The 21,609-nt window shown below is 35.6% G+C and overlaps 1 protein-coding gene and 1 long non-coding RNA gene across 3 annotated transcripts; one reads left to right on the top strand and one right to left on the bottom strand.

Moving 5' to 3' along the window:
• The first annotated feature begins 2,183 nt into the window (after positions 1 to 2,183).
• Positions 2,184 to 13,565, top strand: LOC126827185 (uncharacterized). The gene is made up of 7 exons (XM_050556424.1): positions 2,184 to 2,278; positions 2,515 to 2,589; positions 3,579 to 3,620; positions 4,153 to 4,283; positions 7,740 to 7,958; positions 10,075 to 10,127; positions 10,435 to 13,565. Exons 1-7 carry the CDS (start codon positions 2,233 to 2,235, stop codon positions 10,535 to 10,537), a joined length of 669 nt encoding a protein of 222 aa, XP_050412381.1. The 5' UTR covers positions 2,184 to 2,232; the 3' UTR covers positions 10,538 to 13,565.
• LOC126827186 (uncharacterized) lies at positions 9,254 to 21,595 on the bottom strand. Of its 2 annotated transcripts, XR_007682599.2 has the most exons (3): positions 21,390 to 21,595; positions 20,879 to 21,081; positions 9,254 to 9,463 (listed from the first exon to the last, which is right to left on the bottom strand). It is a non-coding gene; the product is annotated as an uncharacterized LOC126827186 (long non-coding RNA). The 2 variants fall into 2 exon arrangements; XR_007682598.2 differs by lacking the exon at positions 20,879 to 21,081.
• Positions 21,596 to 21,609: the final 14 nt, after the last annotated feature.

The following is a 21,609-nucleotide window of genomic DNA, read 5'->3' as shown; positions in this document are numbered from 1 at the left end:
TATTAATTTATACCATAAGTTGCACCTGTTGACCAGTTCAAAAGCTTTTGTGTAATCGACGAAGCAACAGTACAGTTTTTTCTTGTCTCTGAGGTAACGATTTATGAGAGATTGTAATACAAATATGGCATCAGTAGTCGACAGATTCTTGCGGAATCCAAATTGTGTCGGGGTAATACATTCATTTTGTTTGTCAAATTCTAAAAGCCTATTACTAAGTACAGAAGTGAACAGTTTACCAAGACAACTCACTATGGTTATGCCTCTATAATTATTTGGGTCATCCTTAATACCTTTCTTAAAAACTGGAGTGATTCTGCCAATACACCAATTAGATGGAAAACACCCAGAGTTTAAAATATTGTTAAATAATTCAGTTAAACAAGGAACAAGATTAGAGTTTTGTCATTAATAAACATAATTGTTATCGTGATATACAGTGATTGGCTTCAAATTGATACTTCTATCGTTCGTGATTTGTTGCCGTTGTTTTTTCACAATCAGAGGAAACCATATTGGTTCATTCAAAATCTTTGGAAACACTCATTGAAAGGCCTTGGACGTGGTTTAGTGTACTGAAAAGTAATTAAATTTCTTGAAAATGTCCTGAAATCTCTTTTTTTTCTTTGCAACAAAAAATGAGGCGGTCATTCTTGTCATAAAAAAACTTATTTTTCATCTATAAGCCTACTATCATGTATTCATAAACCTTTGTATGTGTTTTGTACATACATGTATTTTCTTAATATCATCCACTTTTTATGTATTTTTCATTTGTGATATTATGTCGTAATATAATATATAATTTCCATGCAGTCCGAATAGGGTGTTTTACGTAATAAACATTTATCTATACAACTATCCTGGATTAAACCAGTAGCTTAACGTTAGGCTCCTTGTGATTTGAGTAATCTCGAACATGAGCTTTGAAAAGCCATTGAAGGTCCTTTCTATATGAACTATATGAATTATTATTAAGTCTGTAATTTTTTGATTATTGTTCTTATTAATTTTGTAGTGCTGAATAAATGAAAAATAACATGATCGGGGATCATTTTCCAATGGTTATTTGTAGATATTTTTAGTTTGTTTAAAACTTTTTGTTGTTTATTTGTGCTAAAATAATTGACTATTTTGCTGATCGAATATTGGCTTTTAGTGCTTGACTTAAATTTTGATTCCAAAATTTTTGGCACATCTCTGTATCATTGTTATTGTTGTTATTGTTGTTTTCTATAACTTAAATGTTGTAGAAAATGAAAAACACGCTCTTTTAGTGTGTCCGATATATAGTGATATTCGATATGATCTAATATCGGAAATCAATAAATTAGATCATACTTTCAATGAAATGAATTTTAATCAAAGATTCAAGTTCATACTGAATTGTAACTCGTTTCAACAAAGTCTGGGAAATTACTTGTTTAAGATGATGAACCGAAAGCAGTCTCTGAAAACTTTTGTGTAACCCAAACAAAACGTTAGAATATAATATCCGCTGAAGTTTGAGTTTTAAGTGAAAAGTATATTTTATTGAACTAAAAGAATTAAATATGTTTTATGTAGTCGTGTCTCGTAGGTCAATTATGGCCAAAAATCATTCTAATTTTATTATTATTTTTTAACATGATATTATGTTTTTAGCTGTATAGAATGATTTGTGACACTTTAATAAATAAATTATTATTATTATTATTATTTATTAAAATTTTAACAACTTCTCAATACAGCCCATATATAGTGTTTAATAACTCAAATAGCCTATAAGCCTTTTGTCATGCAAACCATGGTACTTAAATCTGAAAACACTAGTTTTTTAACATGATTTTTTTCTCACCATCTCCTACACTTGAAGAAAATAAAGGACAGTGGTAAGAAATACTCTTGTAAACTTGGGTTCAAATATGTATTCAAATCGGTATAATAATATATTTAAAGATCGTCGAATCTATATGTATTTTAGAAGATTTAAAACTTTTTATTGAAATAAACCTGACACCCTATACTAATGGTAATACCGTAAATCTAGGTAGATATTTATAGTGTAGAAACCGTTTTAACCGTAAGAAAACCCGCGCAATGTTAAGAGAAATGGTTTTGACCAAAACTAAGTCAACGGAGAAAGAAGTTAATGGATGCAGATCTAGTGTTTAAAGGGAGACAACCACAAAATGAACAAGGGAGATAATTTGGAGAACATCTGTCGCCTATCTTGAGGCTGAAAAGTGCAAAATGAATTCGCTCGAGCTGCTAAATTTGCTACAACTGTCAGACAGTGGTAAGGTGGATACTCTTTATATTAATAATGAAATAGGTTTTTGATATTCAACGAATGAAGAGGCATAGCCTTTACAATTCAGATATATTAATCAACAAATTATCTCAGGTGTGACAAGGTTATCATTGACGTATGGAAACCAATTAATGCCATAAAGATTTTCATTTTCTGTTTTCTATGGTTACTGACATATTTTTAATGGTTAGATGGTATATCGATATCCTTTTCTTTTTTAGCTTTTCCAATCGGAAGTTTTTCACATAGCTGTGGCCTAGAATCTGCTGTTCAACATGGTCTAATCAAGTCAAAGGGTAGTAAGACTTTAAATTCTAGACCAATGTTAGATGTCAAAAGTAGTAAAATAACACTATAACTATTAGAAGTTTAAATTGAAAATGCGTTAGAGAGCCTAAAATGCTAGTTACTGATACCTTGTCTTTTACTAACCCCGACACATTTCATCCTGCACTCAATCGATAAAATGATGTCTATATTCTCAAAGCGTACGGTGTGCTGATAAAAATAATAACAACTCTTCAATAGTATATTTGTACATTAACACCATAACACCATAATTAAAAAAAAAATACATAATAAATTATTCAAGTGTTTACGGTCACCATACTATTGTGTATAATAATCAGCAGTGTGCCCAGAGCTCGATGACAGTTATGTAGGGGGGGGGCAGAATCCGGAGCTTACCGTGTAGTGACCCCCAAAGAAAGTTTTGGAAAATTTGACGGCCGCAAATGCGTTTTCCTGCTATTTAAGCCACTGAATACAGAAACTTCAATGTGATCTAATATAGCGTAATTAAGATGGCTGACTCGAATTCCAATCAACCAAACAATCGTTTACAGTCCATGGAGACCGTACTGTCGGGAGAAAATTTTGAAAATTTAACAGCTGTAAACGCGTTTTCCTTCTATTTCAGTCTGTGAATACAACAACTTCAATGTGGTCCAATACAACTCACCATTGGTGGCTGACCTAAACCCCCAACAATCAATTAATCGTCGCGGGGTATGGGGGCTTCGACCTCCAGGAGAAAATTTTGAAAATTTAACTACCGCAATTATGCGTTTTATTAGATTTCGGGCCCTTTATATTTCCAACTAGATGGAATAATAATAATTTTTATTTTCACTTTACCCGTCCGCCCGAAAAGTCAGATTGCCCCCACCCCCCACCCCCTGGCTCGTAAATTTCGTAATGTATACACCACGTTTAATAAATGTATGATTGATAACGTCAAACCTACTTAAAAGCATTCGGTATGTGGTATTATTTGTTATTTCAGATAACTTAAGAAGTGTTATAGTTGCTTGTTTAGAAAACACAGGTGAGAGAAGACATATGTTTTAATAATTGAATTATTTTTAATACAAATGACAATTTAGTCGACCATTTCTGAATCACTGGTACATGGCTACTAAAGCCCTTTAAAGCACTTAATTCCCTTCTTTCACGTCATTAAAAAACATAATAATCTTATCCCTAACTTTGGAATTTTAATGGCACTTTAATACCCAGACTTCCTCTTCGTTACGACATTACATACAAATCTTCTAATTTAGATAAAATAGCTTTTAAAACAATAAACAAAAAGATGCAACGCCATTTTATTTTGGACGCAGAAAAACATCAATTCTTGGATTATGGCCCCTGATTGTAAGAAATATCACGTTTTCGTTTTAGCTTGTTCTCTATCCACCTCTTGCAAAATATGGGCTTATCTTGCCTGGCAACCACTGGTGAATTATTATTTTAGTTTAGATTCTGTTCAGTCTTCATTAGTCCATCTGGTGCACAAAGTAGGACTTTAAACCCCATTTCATTTTATGTTTTGTTGATTGATTATTGTTATCTTACAGGATCTTTTAGTTTACCCTTTGTTACTGAAGCTTATAATAAAAGTGCGGACTCAGAGGAGATTCAAAGATTAGATAATTTTCATCATATATCTGTATCTAATCATGTAGCTAACAGAGCCTCAAGTAAACAGGTTAGTCTGTATTTTCTATTATTCAATTTAGCCATATAATTATGGAGCCGAATCGTCATATTAAGAGAAAAAATAATGCTTAACATTGCAAAATTATCATTGTAAAAATGGCCATTTTCGAGATTTTTCAAATGTAAATATTACATTACACAAAATCACTATATTAGTATCAAAACAAAACAGAAAATCTAGTAATGTTTTTTCACTTTCTACTTTTCGCCTTCGCAAATTCACTGTAACTATATCATCTTTGCATTTTCAACTATCAGAATTTCTCCAATGTATTTTCCACCACCAAAATTTCTTCAATTGAACAGACAGACGGCGTGGTTCCAGGTTCAGCCGAAGTTGACGCCATAAGACGTCAGTCTTTATCGTCTCGGGTAAACTTACTGCGCTATAGGTTCCCAGAAAAGTATTTATCGGTTGGTTATTTCCAATAAAGGTATGAAAATTTTGGTATATATGGAAAGTAGAGATATCCAATCTTACTAGAAAAATACTGGATTCCCTGAAAAACACTCATGGAGCCTATACAGGACAAAACTGTAAGGGTACCCCTAATCGACAGCCCGACGATTAGGAATACCTGCACGCGTGACGTCGAAGGTTGCACGCGGAGATTGAGCGCTTGGTGTACATGTTGATAAACTTTATGAAGAGTTAGACGTACAACAATTTCTGAGATAAAAATCACGGAAAAAGTCGCGGGCAGTGGATAATCCGAGAATTTAATTAGGATTCGATATTTGTAATAATTAGTCAGCGATTAAAGACAACACCGTCTTGTGTATACAATGAATTCTCCCCCGACTTCACCCCCGTTGCTATAGGTACCGAGAGAGGTAAGTCACGTGGCACAAACATGACCTCTTTTGATCGATTTTTATAGCAGGGTATTCCTTGGCAATTACAATGTTTTGAGAAGTATTTGAAGCAAAATTATGATAAATTAATTAGTTTGAATATGTTTTTAGTCCAAATATATCATTATCTTTAAGATTTTGGCCGATTTTATTGATTATTTTTTTGGGAAAAAATAAAAATAAATTTGTTGTCATGTCGAACAACTTTTTGTTTAATGAATTATATCATCGAACCTTGAGGTTGACTCATTTTCTTAATAGGATGGACGAATCTTTGACAGCACATCGACATGAATGTGAGCGAATTGCCTGACTGCCTTAATCAATAAATAAGAAATGCAAACAAGACATGTTTCGCCAGGAAGAGTTGATCCGCTGATTGGCCGTTTGTCCTCGATTTCTACAGATCTATGTACAAATGTATCGATCCTGGGCCTGTGTAGTGGCTGTAGGACGACCTGAACGAGGTCTATCATCAACCTTGTGTGTTTGTTGGTACCGGTTCCACATTTTGCTGATCACAGACTGTGACACATTAAGCATGTTGGCTACTGCGCGCTGTGTAGAACCAATTTGAAGCATGCCAATAGCACGCATGGGCGTCACACATGGAGGGGTCCCGGGGGGGGGGGGGTCCTACCCGGCGACCCCCTCAATTGTTTTTCGGGGGGGGGGGGGGTCTGAATATACCTGCCCCCCCCCCCCAAAAAAAAAAAAAAAAATTTTTTTTTTTACTAGTAGGCCCTAACTCTTGTTTATATACAACAATTATTAGGATTAGTTAAGGTTCTATCTGTATAAAACAATGTACAAATTAAAACACAAACACTTATGTTTACTTTTTGAAATCCATTTATAATACACAAAATACTTTACATATCTATACAGCTTTCTTGTAAATGTCAATGTGTATATGTATATAGTATTGTAGTTAACAAAGTGATCAAGTTTTGTTTCATTTGTATCCTCCTCATAAAAATTCCCCATCTAAACTCTCTTTGTCGTGTTATTCATAACTCAAGCGTAACATTCAATATGTAAAAGTCATGAAAAAAATATGAATACGACACCCCCTGACTTAAACATGATAAACATTGTATAGGTGTGATGTTTTAGTTTAACCCCGTAAAATATGCCAGAAAAGTGTTTACAGAAGATTGAAAATTAAATTATTTTTTTTATGGTGGTTGACCCCCCAATGAGAGACTGACCCTCCCACACTCTCCCTATCACGCTACATTGGCTGCTGGGCAGGCGCCTCCGGCATCACAGATTGTCAACATTTTATATAATTTCATTTGCGGACCCCCCTAATATATATTTCACGGCTACGCCTCTGATAGCATGTAGACGTTCATCATGTTGAAGACGTCTCATTGTAAATTAAACGTAACACACTAAAGCAAAGATACGCTAAACAGTAAATATTATGCAAGAACCGGTAGGAAAGCAAACATGGATAGGATAAACCAGAACGCGGCAGTTTTCATCAACCCTTCCTTGAAGTGTCAAATATGACAATGAACCCCTCCCACGTGTATGGCGCCATTGCGTGTCGCACTTGCAGCTCAGTGGTTCTGTTGTGGCGATAAGTTCTTCATCTGTGAACATACTCTTAAGGCATGTCAAGTGTCCGTGACTATTTATTACATCACAACCTGCATAGGTATTTGCATTTCAATGTCCCCTACTTTTTTTTAACAGTATATAATTTATTATTCAGCAGGTGTTTTTTAAGTCAAAATCCGGTATAGCGGAGTGGATCCATCCACTTGATTTGATATATACGTTTGTTGCTTATTGTTTGAAATATATGTGTAGCCCATATTGTGTGTCGTGTCTACAGGTTTGTCTTGTGTAATTGTGTGATGTAGTCCTCCTGGGCCCTTATTCACGAAAACTTAAACTAAGATACAATCGAAATTTTAAGAAATACTGCAATTCGATTGGCTGACCAATATGCAAATTGGATATATACAAATTGATTTTACTGGTCAGCCAATCGAATTGCAGTATTTCTTAAAATTTCGATTGTATCTTAGTTTAAGTTTTCGTGAATAAGGGCCCAGCTCTTACGATTCACTCAGCTAACCGAAGAACTCTGAATGCCTTAGTCGCTTATATCAACGTAGATTTATGACGTCGTGTGCCCATTTCAGGGAGCATAAATTTCAGCCAAGACGATAAAAACAGATGAGTTTTAACGTCAACTTCGGCCGAACTCGGAAACACGCCCCTTTCCTTATATGGTCAGTTAGATTTCAGTTAGTTGAAAATGCAAAGATGAAAAATTTACAGTGAATTTGCAATGGCGAAAAGTATATCGTTAATATTTGTCGAGTAATTTTTGTTTTGATACTAATATAATGATTTTCATGATATTTACAAGTGAAAAATCTCGAAAATGGCCATTTTTTTACATTTTGACTAATTTTGCAATCATAACCATGATATTTTCTATAAATATAACAACAATTCGACACTATATACAATGGGATTGTGTACATATTGCATTTCGTAGCTATAGTGAAACTGTTGCGAATATTGTATTATAAATAGTATTATATTTAATAATGGAACTGTTTTTCAGGGCAAGTCTTTGTTAAGAACAGTTGTACAGGTTTATCAATTTGATGAGTTAATATCATTATCTAAACACCTTCAACATTGTCATTATGCTGTTCTGTTTGGTGTGACATTCTCAGTAGTTGGGATGGACTTAAAAACAACCCAGGCTGCTTTTATGTCTGGTGTTTTAAGAACTATAATTTCTAGTGCTGTTAGATTAGATCAAATTGGACCAATTGAGGTAAGATATGCACTCAGAGGACATAAATAGAGGACAATGATAATGCTGCATAATTATATTTTTACAAACATAAACGACTTTACCTGCGCCCTATGGAAGACCAAACAGCTCTTTATTCAGTGTTAGTAATTCTTAGTTCTTATTTCATAGTCCTTAGTTCTTATTTCTTCATTTGTTGTCGTATTTGGACATTTGAATACTAAAATTGACATTTGTATGATTTTAAAAAATCAATATTTGTTTTAGAAATCATACATTTTGTCATATCACGTTGGGGGTAGGGGTGGGTGTATTTAATGTCAAAACACAGTTCTTAATACGAAATTCGTGATATCTGTTCATGTACTGCTGGAAAGTATGTTTATTGTTTGCTTCATGAATGTAAATGATTTTCCGTCACATTACAATTTACATACTTCGAGAAAAGATCAAAGTTGGACGATGATTTGAGCGGGGGGGGGGGGGGGGGGGGAGGGGGCTTAATGGCACAATACGAAATTCCAGATATCACACTGAATACCACTGAAAAGAAGAAAGTTCATTTATCTTTTAAAAAATGTAACATTCATATTTACGTTCCGTGGTAAGGGTATTAAAGTTGGATGGCGTTAAACACTATTAAGTAACTTGGAGCGGGGGGGGGGGGGTGAAATCAAAATACGGGTCTTAATACGAAATTCGTGATCTCCTTTTTTACTACTGGAAAGTAGCCTATTTTTATTCTGGCACATTCAGATTTACGTACCTTGCAAACAGATCAAATTTGGATCGTACTGAACTCTATTTAGTGACAGGGGGGTGGGGGTATTTAAAAGTCAAAATAAGGATCTTAATAAGAAATTTCAGTTATCGTGTAATGCATCACCCGAAAAGTATTTTGATATCGCTCTTTCATGGCACATTCATGATTACATAATTCAGAAGAGATGAAACCCTCTTTCGTTTGAGGGGGGGGGGGAGTCGGATGGCCGAATGGTTAGCACGTGCGTGCTGTATCGTAAGGCCTGTCATTGAGTCAACCGGTGTGGTTTCCATTCCCCGTTTGTAGGTGACAAGGAGTAGGGTCGCCTGTCCATCCTCGTGGGTTTTCTCCGGGTCCTCCGGTTTCCTCCCACTGCTAAAGACCTCTACGGGCAAGCGAATTATTGAAATAAAATTAAAAATACCATATGTTAGTCCAGAAATGACCTAGTTTGTGTCGAGTGGACGTAAAACCCCATTTCTCTCTCTCTCTGTTTCGTTTGAACAAAGAAATATGTCGCTATCAGACAGTGAATTAACTACTAAAAATAGACTACTTTCAATTTATTTTATTTATCGAAGGCTCGGATTAGCCGTACCACACATGTGATTTCACTACCGTTGCAGTCATCCAGCGAATAGTCTTGTATGCTGGTTTTAATTCCCCATTCAGGTTAGATGAATTTGGAGAAATGTTTCTTGACAATGGTTGTCCGAAATCTGTTTTTCGTTGTATGCTTCTGATGAAATGTAATTGTGATTTTCTAAAAAAAAAAAAAAAAAAATCTTTATTAAAACAAATTTTGATTTTAAGATACAATTAGTTTTAGTATAGATGTTTAATATACGACAACAAATGAAATAATTATTAAGGACTAGGAATTAAGAACTAAGAATTAAGAACACTGAATAAAGAGCTGTTTAGATTTCCATTATAGCTCCCCACTTTAATGTACATTTTACATTAAAAACTATATCTTGTTGAGAAAACATTCATACTCCCTTTTGCTACATTCTGTCTTCTAGTATTACAACTCACTCTTTTGACTTCTTAGTTCTATATTAACTATTCCTTAAATATTAAACAACGGTCCATGTCGCCCCTTTTGTTGGTAGGTCCTTCGTCATTTTACCACACTACCTTTTTTATACACAGCTTAATCCTACATGTTTAATATAATTTATTCCTGAAATTAAAACATCTTTCTGTCTCTTCTTGCCTTGGATACTTTCTCTATGACTTTATATGTGCGCCATTTCCTTTATCGTCTTTATTTTTTTCTCACCAATGTCTTGAATTGCTCCGTGATCGGGGTTACTTGTTCTTAACACCTCGTTTCAGTAGGAATATACACATTGTATGTATAATTTACAGGCGCAGAAAATACAACTAGATTTACTGACCATCATTCCAGATATAATTCTAAGGTAGGTAAATTACATGATATTGTTTGTAACTGGATTCAACCAAAAACTTTTAATTGCAATATGTTTCTAAAATTGTTGTCTTCATTTTTGAACAATTCTAGCATTTTAAAACTATGTAACAGGGCTTATAGTGAAGCCTATGTCATACGGTCCTGAGTTGTTACAACACAATGAAACCTAAATACTTACATTCTGATCCAATGTATCTGATATATCTTTATGGTGTGGATACGCTAATATATGTCAGTTTGTTATATGTGATCCTCTTATAGGATTCCATGTCATGATTGTGTTTTTTTTCTTCCAGAAATGATAACAAAACCTCGGCTGACGCCTCGATTAAATCACCAATACTTGATATTTCACAGAATTCACACGATACTCTCTTCTCTAAATTGTTTTATTCCTGAAAGTAGTTTGACTAAAGAAATCAGTTAACCAATGAACCTGATATGCGGTACTCAAATCATATCGTTGGTGTGCTTGCTCTACAATAATTGGGTGATACGAAGCATGTACAGTTTTCAACCTGTGAAAACCCTCATCTAATGAAGCTATATAATTATAATGTCTTATCAAAGAATATTAGTCTCTAATTTTTTTCTCAATTTTCAGCTGGATCTCAATGAAATATTTCACTTTCTCCATAGAACCATAGATGCCTATTTTAATACGTCCACAAATTTATTATCATATCGTTCATGTCTGCGTATGGGGGGGGGGGGGGGTCGTAATTCTGAACGGGTCGTCTTAAAACTATGACTTGGTTATTCCTTATACCTCAAGGATGACGCCTACTGGTTGCGGTGCATCTTGGAACTTGGCATAGTTATAACTTATACCCTGTTGATTTTGGTCCAACAGGAGCGGTGCAACACCCATTTTTTTGGTTAATATTTTGTCTGTAAATACTCTACAGTATTAACAGACTTTGTTCGATTTTGGGCATATTCAATCATTCTAATAACATTATCCACGATATTATGGACAGGTTGATTTAATTAAATTTTTTACATATGAAAGAGTAATAACCACGGGTAAAATCATAAAAAACGGGCCATTTTCTCCCTTCATAATAAAACCAGGCTAAAACAGGAGGTGTACCTGATTGGTGTTTGGTATCATCAATGCACATAGAAAAGAACCCGCGTGGATAAGCGAAATTCTCGCAGGAAAAAACCCCACATAGCTGAATCTGTGGATTATTTACAAATAAAAAACTGTTAATTAGGAACCAACAGACCTGTTTTTATACGCCCACATTTTCATGTGGACGTATATTGTCGTCGCCCCTGTCCGTCCGTCCATAATTGTTTGTGAACAGTCTACAGGTCACAATTTTTATCCGATTTCAATGAAACTTGAAATATAGGTTTATCACCCTAAGATCTCGGTTCCTTTCGATATTGGCATCTATCGGACCGTAACTTCATGGATTATGGCCCCTGATTGTACGAAAAATCACGTTTTTGGCTTGTGAACACTGTAGAGGTCACAATTTTTATCCGATTTTGTTGAAACTTGAAATGTAAGTTTATAACCCAAAGATCTCGGTTCCTTTCGATATTCGCGCATATCGGACCGTAACTTCCTGAATTATGGCCCCTGATTGTACATAAAAACGCATTTTTTGGCTTGTGGATCCTATAGAGGTCATAATTTTTATCCGATTTAAAAAAACGTTTTATTATATCACCGTTAAACCCTAAGGACGGTTGAGTTCGAATTTCGTGAAAATCAGTCCAAAACTGACAGATAAAATTTTTATCCGATTTTGTTGAAACTTGAAATGTAAGTTTATAACACAAAGATCTCGGTTCCTTTCGATATTCGCGCATATCGTACCGTAACTTCATGAATTATGGCCCCTGGTTGAACGCAAAAACGTGTTTTTTGGCTTGTGGACCTTATAGAGGTCATAATTTTTATCCGATTTAAAAAACCGTGTTAATATATCACCGTTACACCCTAAGGGCGGCTGAGTTTTTGTTGAAACTTGAAATGTTTGTTTATAACAGAACGATCTTGGTTCCTTTCGATATTCGCGCACATCGGACCGTAACTTCATGAATTATGGCCCCTTATTGTATGACAAATCGCGTTTTTAGCTTTTGGACCATATAGAGGTCATAATTTTTATCCGATTTAAAAAAACGTTTTATTATATCACCATTAGACCCTAAGGTCGGTTGAGTTCGAATTTCGTGAAAATCGGTCCAAAACTGACAGATAAAATGGCCGCCGTTCGTTCTCAAATAGTGTAAAAATATGGTATATCAAGGTTGTGGACCCTATAGAGGTCACAATTTTTATCCGATTTTGTTGAAACTTGAAATGTAAGTTTATAACCCAAAGATCTCGGTTCCTTTCGATATTCGCGCATATCGAATTGTAATTTTCTGAATTATGGCCCTTGATTGTAGGAAAAATCACTTTCGTTTAGCTTGTTTTCTATCCATCTCTCGAAAATGTGGGCGTATACTGCCTGGCAGCCGCTGGTTTTATGTTTAAAAAACCTCAGACTTGGTATTTAGACTGGCGGTCGACTGAACTACATTCCACAAAGTCTGCTCGTACCAGGAAACCGTTTGTTGACACAATGTTTTTCCGAGAATAAGTGTTCATACTGGTCATACCTCCTGATGCTTTGACTTTGTTATCAAGTTTGGCAAACTGCGATTCGCACCCTAAGTTCGTGAGTGACGCGTATTTCAATTTATCAAAATCGACGAATTCAGTTTCTAGCTCGCAATCGAAGAAGTCCATTTCACTCAATTGCCTGTTGATGGTAACTAGCACTTCCTCTAACACAGCACCTATCAGTTTTCCTTTACCAGTTGATGTTCTGGAGAAGTCTGCACTGAGTTTTCTCAGTTTGTCGACTTTTTCATTGAAAGAGTGGAATGCAGTTCAGTCGACCGCCAGTCTAAATGGAAATGGGCCAGAAACTCAAACGAAGTCAAACTAGTAAAACAACTAGAGAGGGACTTTCTTGAAAATGTAAAACTGATGAAAACTTTGGCAATCAATCGGAAAGATTAGTTGAAAAAAAAGAAAGTTCTGAAGACCTTACAGCTCCTAAGTACTTGTAAGAAACACGGTGGACCTGTAACACCGGAGAATATGAACATCCTCAAACAGCTAACAGACAAAGAACTCCTCTCCGAGATCGCCTACATTCGTGCTACAATTGCTAATGATATCAGACAGAAACGGAGAATAAAAATGGACAATGGGAGATTTAAATACTAAACATTCTGTAACGTCCTACTGTTCTGCTCCTAACCTGGGCTAATGAAGACGGCGAAGCCAGAGAACTGTGTATGTCGTGACATAGATACGCTCCTGAAGAATGCCTTTGCCATTGATTGAAATTAATGTATCGATGTTTGATCAGTATCCTGATGCAATGTAAATACACATGTGATAATAAATCAACTGAGTGTTATATTATTATTCTTTCGTACTGCCTTGAGATGTGATTTTCTTTGAGTGTTCTCGGTTTACACCAATTCAGAGCCACCCAAATTCATCGACATATTACACGTAACTATTTTGAAAAAAGCGAAATGACATTAACAGATTCATTTTGGCGGCCATTTTGTCCGCCATTTTGAAATTCTATATGGCTAAAATTCGATCGGATCGACCAGAAAACCAAATTTTCAGATTCATTGACCCCCAAAACCTATACCTCGACATATTACATGATACTTATCCGGACAAACGCCAATCACAACATAGGCAGTTCAGTGCGGCGGCCATTTTGTCAGCCATTTTGAAAATCAAGATGGCGGAACTTTGTCGGATCGAACAGAAAATCACAATTTCGGATTCATCGACCCCCAAAGCCTATAGATCGACATACTACGAGATAATATTCTAGAGAAAGCCAAACAACATTGAAAAAATGCATTTTAGCGTCCATTTTGTCCTCCATTTTGAAAATCAAGATGGCGGAATTATGTCAGAACAAACAGAAAACCACATTTTCGGATTCAGCATCCCAGAAAATCTATAAATCGACATATTACATTAAAATATTAACGAATAACTCCAAAAAACTTGAAAAAATTGTATTTTAGCGGCCATTTTGTCAACCATTTTGGAAATGGCCCGGTCCCCGACCGAAAAAAACGTTTTCCTTTTCAGCCCCGACCGAATTATCGAAGAACAATGTTTTTCGCCCCAGAAAACACCGGTCAAATTCTTACTGAATCAAAATGTGTCTGATTGTCACAACCCTACTTTAAATGCATATTGTGGACACTCTAGTTAAAATGATAACCCCTCGTACGCAAATAGCGTAAAACGTATGTTATACCAAGAACTAGTGGGCCCTCTAAGAGGTCACACTTCGTATCCGATTTTGACGAAACTTTAAATATATGTTAATATTCCACAGATTTTGGCTCCTTGTGATATTCACGAATATCGGACTGTAAATTGCTGGATTATGGCCCCTGGCTGTACGAAAGAAATCGCGCTTTTAGCTTGTAGACCCCTTAGAGGTTATAATTTTTATCTGATTTTAAAAATCGTTCAAATCTATCACAGTTACACCCTAATGACAGCTGAGTTCGTATTTGTGAACATCGACCTAAACTGCCGAACAAAATGGCCATTCCTCGTACGCTAATAGTGCTAGAGTATGTAACACCAAAAGAAAGGTTGTACGAAAAAGGGAAAACGTGTAAAGAAAGGTATCACTAACTGGCAACTCGTCGGTCTGTTGTCTGCTCGATTGATGTAGGAAACACTTAGCGGTTGTGAAAACAGTGAGACTTAAATGCACAGTAGTTAAAATGGTTTTGTCCAAATATATCACCCTAATCATACAGTTTATAAGTATGAAGGTATCTTTAAAGTCATGATATAATAAGTCTGTTGATTTTAAACGATTTTCGATAATTATTGCCAGGAGAGGGGTTAGGGGTTGGGCTGAGCGTTATCATTATCTCCACTCATAATTTGGACATGATCACATTCTGTTATTTGTTTAAGCAGGTCTGCACAGTTTTTCCATAAAATACATGCTGTGTTATATGGTGCTGCCATATATTATTATATGTGTGACTTAGATCGGCCTGGTCCAGAATTTTGTATAGAATTGTGTCTTAGGCCAGCTTTCTCCTAAGCATATTGCAAAAAAACAAAACAAAAAAACCCAACAACATGTGATTGGAAACTAGAAATGGCTATTATTAACCAGGGGATACACATAGACCATTCTAACACTACATAGAGGACTTAAAGAGCTTTCTAACGGTATAAACATCTTTCTTTTTCAACATTGTAGGTTAGCCCACTTTGGTTCTGACCCCTTCATATGTTTTCCAAGTAACGATATAGCTGACGACCACATAAAGTTTCAGTCATGTAATTTTTAGCCCCATGGTGGCACTTTTAGGTGCTGCTGTAGCTATAATCCCCGAGAGTTCCCAGTCTAAACAAATGTTTTTTTACTTGTATTTATAGTTGAGATCTTCCTACCTTTGCTAATTAACAGAACAGTTCAACAGAAATGTATAAATCATTTATACATACTGTTGATAAATATATAGAGAAAGAGAAAGGGGGTTTAACGTCCACTCGAAACAAACCAACTAGGTTATTTCGGGACTAACATATGGTTCAATTGTTTTCAATAATTCGCTTGCGCGTAGGGGTCTTTAGTAGTCGGAGGAAAGCAGAAAATCCATGAGGTTGGACACGCGACCCTACACCCTGTCACATACAAGCGGGGAATCGAAAACACGCCACTTGATTCAATGACAGACCTTGTGTCCTAAAGCGCACGCGCTAAACCACTCGGTCGCCTAAGCCCTTTGATAAATATGATATATGCACGAAAGAACTATACTTATCACAGAGATATATAACTGTTATATACCATAAATACATTTGTACTTTTCATGATACAGGGACATGATATATACATGGACATATTAAATATTTACACTTTATTCACAATCACATATTATGATAGTACAAATAATAGCAATGATATAGCACACAAGTTCAAATAGTTCAACATATCATATTGTAGGGTGTGTGCATACCCTACTTTAAATGCATATTGGCCTTGCTCTGTTTATGACCCAATAATTGTGTTATCGTGTTATTAAGTATATCTGTGTCTTGCGCTTCGTGGTTCGGCATTAATTAAATCCCTTCAAAACTGCTTAGTAATAAACAAGGCCATGACATAAACTGGACTGTTGTCAAAGTTTGGTTGCTCCCAGTTTCTAATTACTTTTATATCGTTTTCATAGAATTAGATTTTTCAATTTTTCCTAAAATGACCTGCCGTGAAATTCCGATGTTAATAAATTGTGTCTAAAATGTTTTAAATTCTGACAATTCTTTAGCCTAATATAAAAGGGATGCGTTTTTACAGTCTTCTGGATTGATAATTTATTGTTTGAAAACTTGATTTAAAATATAAAGATTATTATTGTAAAGGACTGCTTATGCGATACTATATGTCCCACATTATTCGCTTTATCTTAATCTTAAATGAGGGAACATCAGCTGAATCATTGCAATGTAATGTTTAGATAATCTGTTGTGGTCATCCACTTAAGTACTGGGGTTTATTGTTACAGCAGCACCTTAAAGTGTCCCCTTGGGGCTAAAAATTAGGGTGTAAGCTACATGGCTGAAACTATCTAGAAGCAAGGGTCTCAATAGTTAGAGCAAATGGATAATGGTCCCTGATTGTACGAAAAATCACGTTTTTAACTTGTGGACACTCTAGTTAAAATGATAACCCCTCGTACGCAAATAGCGTAAAACGTATGTTATACCAAGAACTAGTGGGCCCTCTAAGAGGTCACACTTCGTATCCGATTTTGACGAAACTTTAAATATATGTTAATATTTCACAGATTTTGGCTCCTTGTGATATTCACGAATATCGGACTGTAAATTGCTGGATTATGGCCCCTGGCTGTACGAAAAAAATCGCGCTTTTAGCTTGTAGACCCTTTAGAGGTTATAATTTTTATCTGATTTTAAAAATCGTTCAAATCTATCACAGTTACACCCTAATGACAGCTGAGTTCGTATTTGTGAACATCGACCTAAACTGCCGAACAAAATGGCCATTCCTCGTACGCTAATAGTGCTAGAGTATGTAACACCAAAAGAAAGGTTGTACGAAAAAGGGAAAACGTGTAAAGAAAGGTATCACTAACTGGCAACTCGTCGGTCTGTTGTCTGCTCGATTGATGTAGGAAACACTTAGCGGTTGTGAAAACAGTGAGAGACTTAAATGCACAGTAGTTAAAATGGTTTTGTCCAAATATATCACCCTAATCATACAGTTTATAAGTATGAAGGTATCTTTAAAGTCATGATATAATAAGTCTGTTGATTTTAAACGATTTTCGATAATTATTGCCAGGAGAGGGGTTAGGGGTTGGGCTGAGCGTTATCATTATCTCCACTCATAATTTGGACATGATCACATTCTGTTATTTGTTTAAGCAGGTCTGCACAGTTTTTCCATAAAATACATGCTGTGTTATATGGGTGCTGCCATATATTATTATATGTGTGACTTAGATCGGCCTGGTCCAGAATTTTGTATAGAATTGTGTCTTAGGCCAGCTTTCTCCTAAGCATATTGCAAAAAAACAAAACAAAAAAACCCAACAACATGTGATTGGAAACTAGAAATGGCTATTATTAACCAGGGGATACACATAGACCATTCTAACACTACATAGAGGACTTAAAGAGCTTTCTAACGGTATAAACATCTTTCTTTTTCAACATTGTAGGTTAGCCCACTTTGGTTCTGACCCCTTCATATGTTTTCCAAGTAACGATATAGCTGACGACCACATAAAGTTTCAGTCATGTAATTTTTAGCCCCATGGTGGCACTTTTAGGTGCTGCTGTAGCTATAATCCCCGAGAGTTCCCAGTCTAAACAAATGTTTTTTTACTTGTATTTATAGTTGAGATCTTCCTACCTTTGCTAATTAACAGAACAGTTCAACAGAAATGTATAAATCATTTATACATACTGTTGATAAATATATAGAGAAAGAGAAAGGGGGTTTAACGTCCACTCGAAACAAACCAACTAGGTTATTTCGGGACTAACATATGGTTCAATTGTTTTCAATAATTCGCTTGCGCGTAGGGGTCTTTAGTAGTCGGAGGAAAGCAGAAAATCCATGAGGTTGGACACGCGACCCTACACCCTGTCACATACAAGCGGGGAATCGAAAACACGCCACTTGACTCAATGACAGACCTTGTGTCCTAAAGCGCACGCGCTAAACCACTCGGTCGCCTAAGCCCTTTGATAAATATGATATATGCACGAAAGAACTATACTTATCACAGAGATATATAATTGTTATATACCATAAATACATTGTACTTTTCATGATACAGGGACATGATATATACATGGACATATTAAATATTTACACTTTATTCACAATCACATATTATGATAGTACAAATAATAGCAATGATATAGCACACAAGTTCAAATAGTTCAACATATCATATTGTAGGGTGTGTGCATATGGGTAGTTTTCTCTCTTGCTCTTAGTGTCGGAGCTAGCTTATGTTTCATTTCAAACTCATGTAAACGAATTTTGGTAGCTTGTTGGTAGGTACTTGGTAAGGAGTTCAAAAATATGGTGGCAGTTACTACTTCTTAAAAACAAAAATACAATCTAGCATGTCTGATGAACAAGAATAAAATGTTTTCGTCGTATTTGGATAAAAGGCGAATTTCGCGTGAAATCATTGAAGCATAACGGCTAAACCTAAGAATGAAATATTTTTGGATTTCTTACCAAGTAGCTACAACAGGCTATCCAAACCTAGCGCAAGTTTGAGATCAAACTTGAGCTAGCTTTCGCAATATATCTTGGGTAGTGTGTTGAGGAACTTTACTTTGTTGATATTTTTCAGGGGATGGATATGTATCGCACTTGCCAGAGCATATGGATTGACGACGTATCATAAGTGTGTGCATGTCTGCCGAACTGTGCTGCGGTTGTAGAGGTACCAATCACGGGAGACTTTGTACCCTTCCGCGATGTGACAAACTCTACTTTTCATAACCCAGCCATACTGACATAATGAATCTACCTTGACTTGATGCTGAGCTTAACCTCCGCTTCAACCTGGGGTGATTTTGCAGACAAGAGTCAGTCGTGAGTGAGGGGATCGTCCAGCGTAGGTTGAAATAGGTGGGCGATCAAGCGTCTACCCAGCAAGGGCGGATACAGAAATTTTGAAAGGGGAGAGGGGGGTGGGTACAAAGTGCAACAGCACCATGGTTGAGCAAATTTTGGACCCCCCGTGAACCCGTTAATGGGTTTCATCACAATTTGGTAGGTATGTTGATTAAGTGGTGCTTTCCAGTTCCGTTCATGCGCTAGGCATCCCTTTCATTGGGAATCCAATCAAAGAGTGAAATCAAATTCAAGTTTGTTGAAATTTGAAATTATCGCCGTTACCTTTGTTGTAAAGGGTTTATTTCATCTGATTTTATATAATTATATGAACTGTTTCTTTTCTCACATTTCTTAGCAGTAGCCCCTATATTGGAATATTGGATTGGCGGTCGGGGAAAATAATGACCCCGGCATCATCAAACCCCTACACGAAACCGACATTGGCACCGTGAAGGGACGTATTTAGACATTGTGGATTTCTTAATTCTCTTAAAACTCATAATGGACCGCATCTATTGCCAGAGTTATGCAGGAGCAGCTATTAGCGAAACATTTTGACATTAAATATTTCAATACAAATCTACTCCTGCATACTCCTGGCAATAGGTTATGAATTTATCTGCAATTCATCATGACTTAGAAGAATCACCTTCTCCTCTCTGTCTTCCTCAAATTCAACGCCTCTTGACCATTTCCTGTCCAGTTCAAAAATCCTAGACAAGCATCAGTCAATCAACATACCTATTAATTTTTTTTTCGATAAGTAACATTCATGCCAATAATAGTTATCAAAATCCCCCAATTACTTTCAGACAAACCCTACAATATACAGCAACGTCGCTACTTATAATTAAAGATGAAAGATTAAAACACAAAAAAGACAGTAATTGAACTAATTAATGTGTCAGCTGTCATTAGATAAGTAACTTAAGACGAGAATTGCATTTTTTAAAGTCACATGTTTAAAATATGTTACAATATAGCCTTAAAGGGCCAATCCCGATAATTTTTTGGAGAATAAAACTGCTTAATTTTGTGTTAAAATGCCTTAAAATCCTCTACCTAAGGGCCGAGCAACTAACTCAATATTTGTGATACGTTTTCAAACAACTTAAACCCGTCAGTCTTCATTTGGAAATGGAGGACGATGTCCCAAGCTGTATTATGCTGCATCTGGATAAAATCAAACATTTTTTTTTATAAAAATGTTGTGTAGGTGAAATTTACCTTTCGTTATCAAGTACAGCACATGGGACATTCACTGTATAGACCTCTCAAAGAATAGGAATCGATTATTAGGTAACCCAACGAAAAAATTGACCCGAAATCTTAAAAGGGTTACGTGTCTGGATAAGCATTTTTGACGTGCACATAGAAACGACTCAATATTTTGAGCTGAACATTTGAGACAAGGTAAATATACCATTCCTTTATATTTTGGCGCTTAAATTTCATACATACTCGGACTTTTAATTTTGAGACTCTGTTCAAATCGGGATAGTCCCTTTAAAATAAGTGGCTTCTATACACACAGTCCTACCTTGGTAAAGAATAATCCTAAATCCTATCATTCACTTGTCTCAGTTGAGAAATTGGCAAATCTTTCATTTTCTTTTTAAATCCAACGTTTGATTTTACGATGTTATTGTCAAGTGCTCAACCAGGCATCATTATACTTATCTGGTTAACCACGGACCTTGACAACCGAGACAACTGCATCTTGCATCGTGTAGACTTAGTTTTCTAGTGAAAAGAAATAATACAATTTCCAAATACCGTTGGCGAGTAGAAATTATTTCAAACTTTTATGTGAATGTTTTATAAGTGCTAGGATGATTCCAATGATTGTTTACTAGTAATTTAACAACCTAATATATAGATATATAAATGATTGTTTTGACTTTCTTAGAAAATACGCAATTCTCGCTTTAATGTCTAATTAATCACGATCCGAAGGATTAATAGAAACATAAAGATAGTAGAATTGTTAAATTTAATGAATGAATAATGAACGAATGGATTTTTGAAAGAAAGAAATACAAACAACTCACAAATTTAACACGATTATAATACTGCATATCGACAAATCAGTATTTTAAGTTAATTGCTATATTCTTGTCTCCCAACAGGTCAAGCAAAGTACAGCAGGTAAATAAAAGCACATTGTATGTTAATATGTGTAAACGACCATTCACAGTCTTACACCGAGCAATGGGAAACAGTTTTCTTAACCCAAATTAGTGTTAAAACATTATCATAAAAGTAAGTCGT

This window comes from Patella vulgata, chromosome 7 (genome assembly GCF_932274485.2).
Source record: "Patella vulgata chromosome 7, xgPatVulg1.2, whole genome shotgun sequence".
NCBI lineage: Eukaryota > Metazoa > Mollusca > Gastropoda > Patellidae > Patella > Patella vulgata.
The sequence above is the reverse complement of the archived record's forward strand: the minus strand, read 5'-3'. Positions and strand labels throughout refer to the sequence as shown.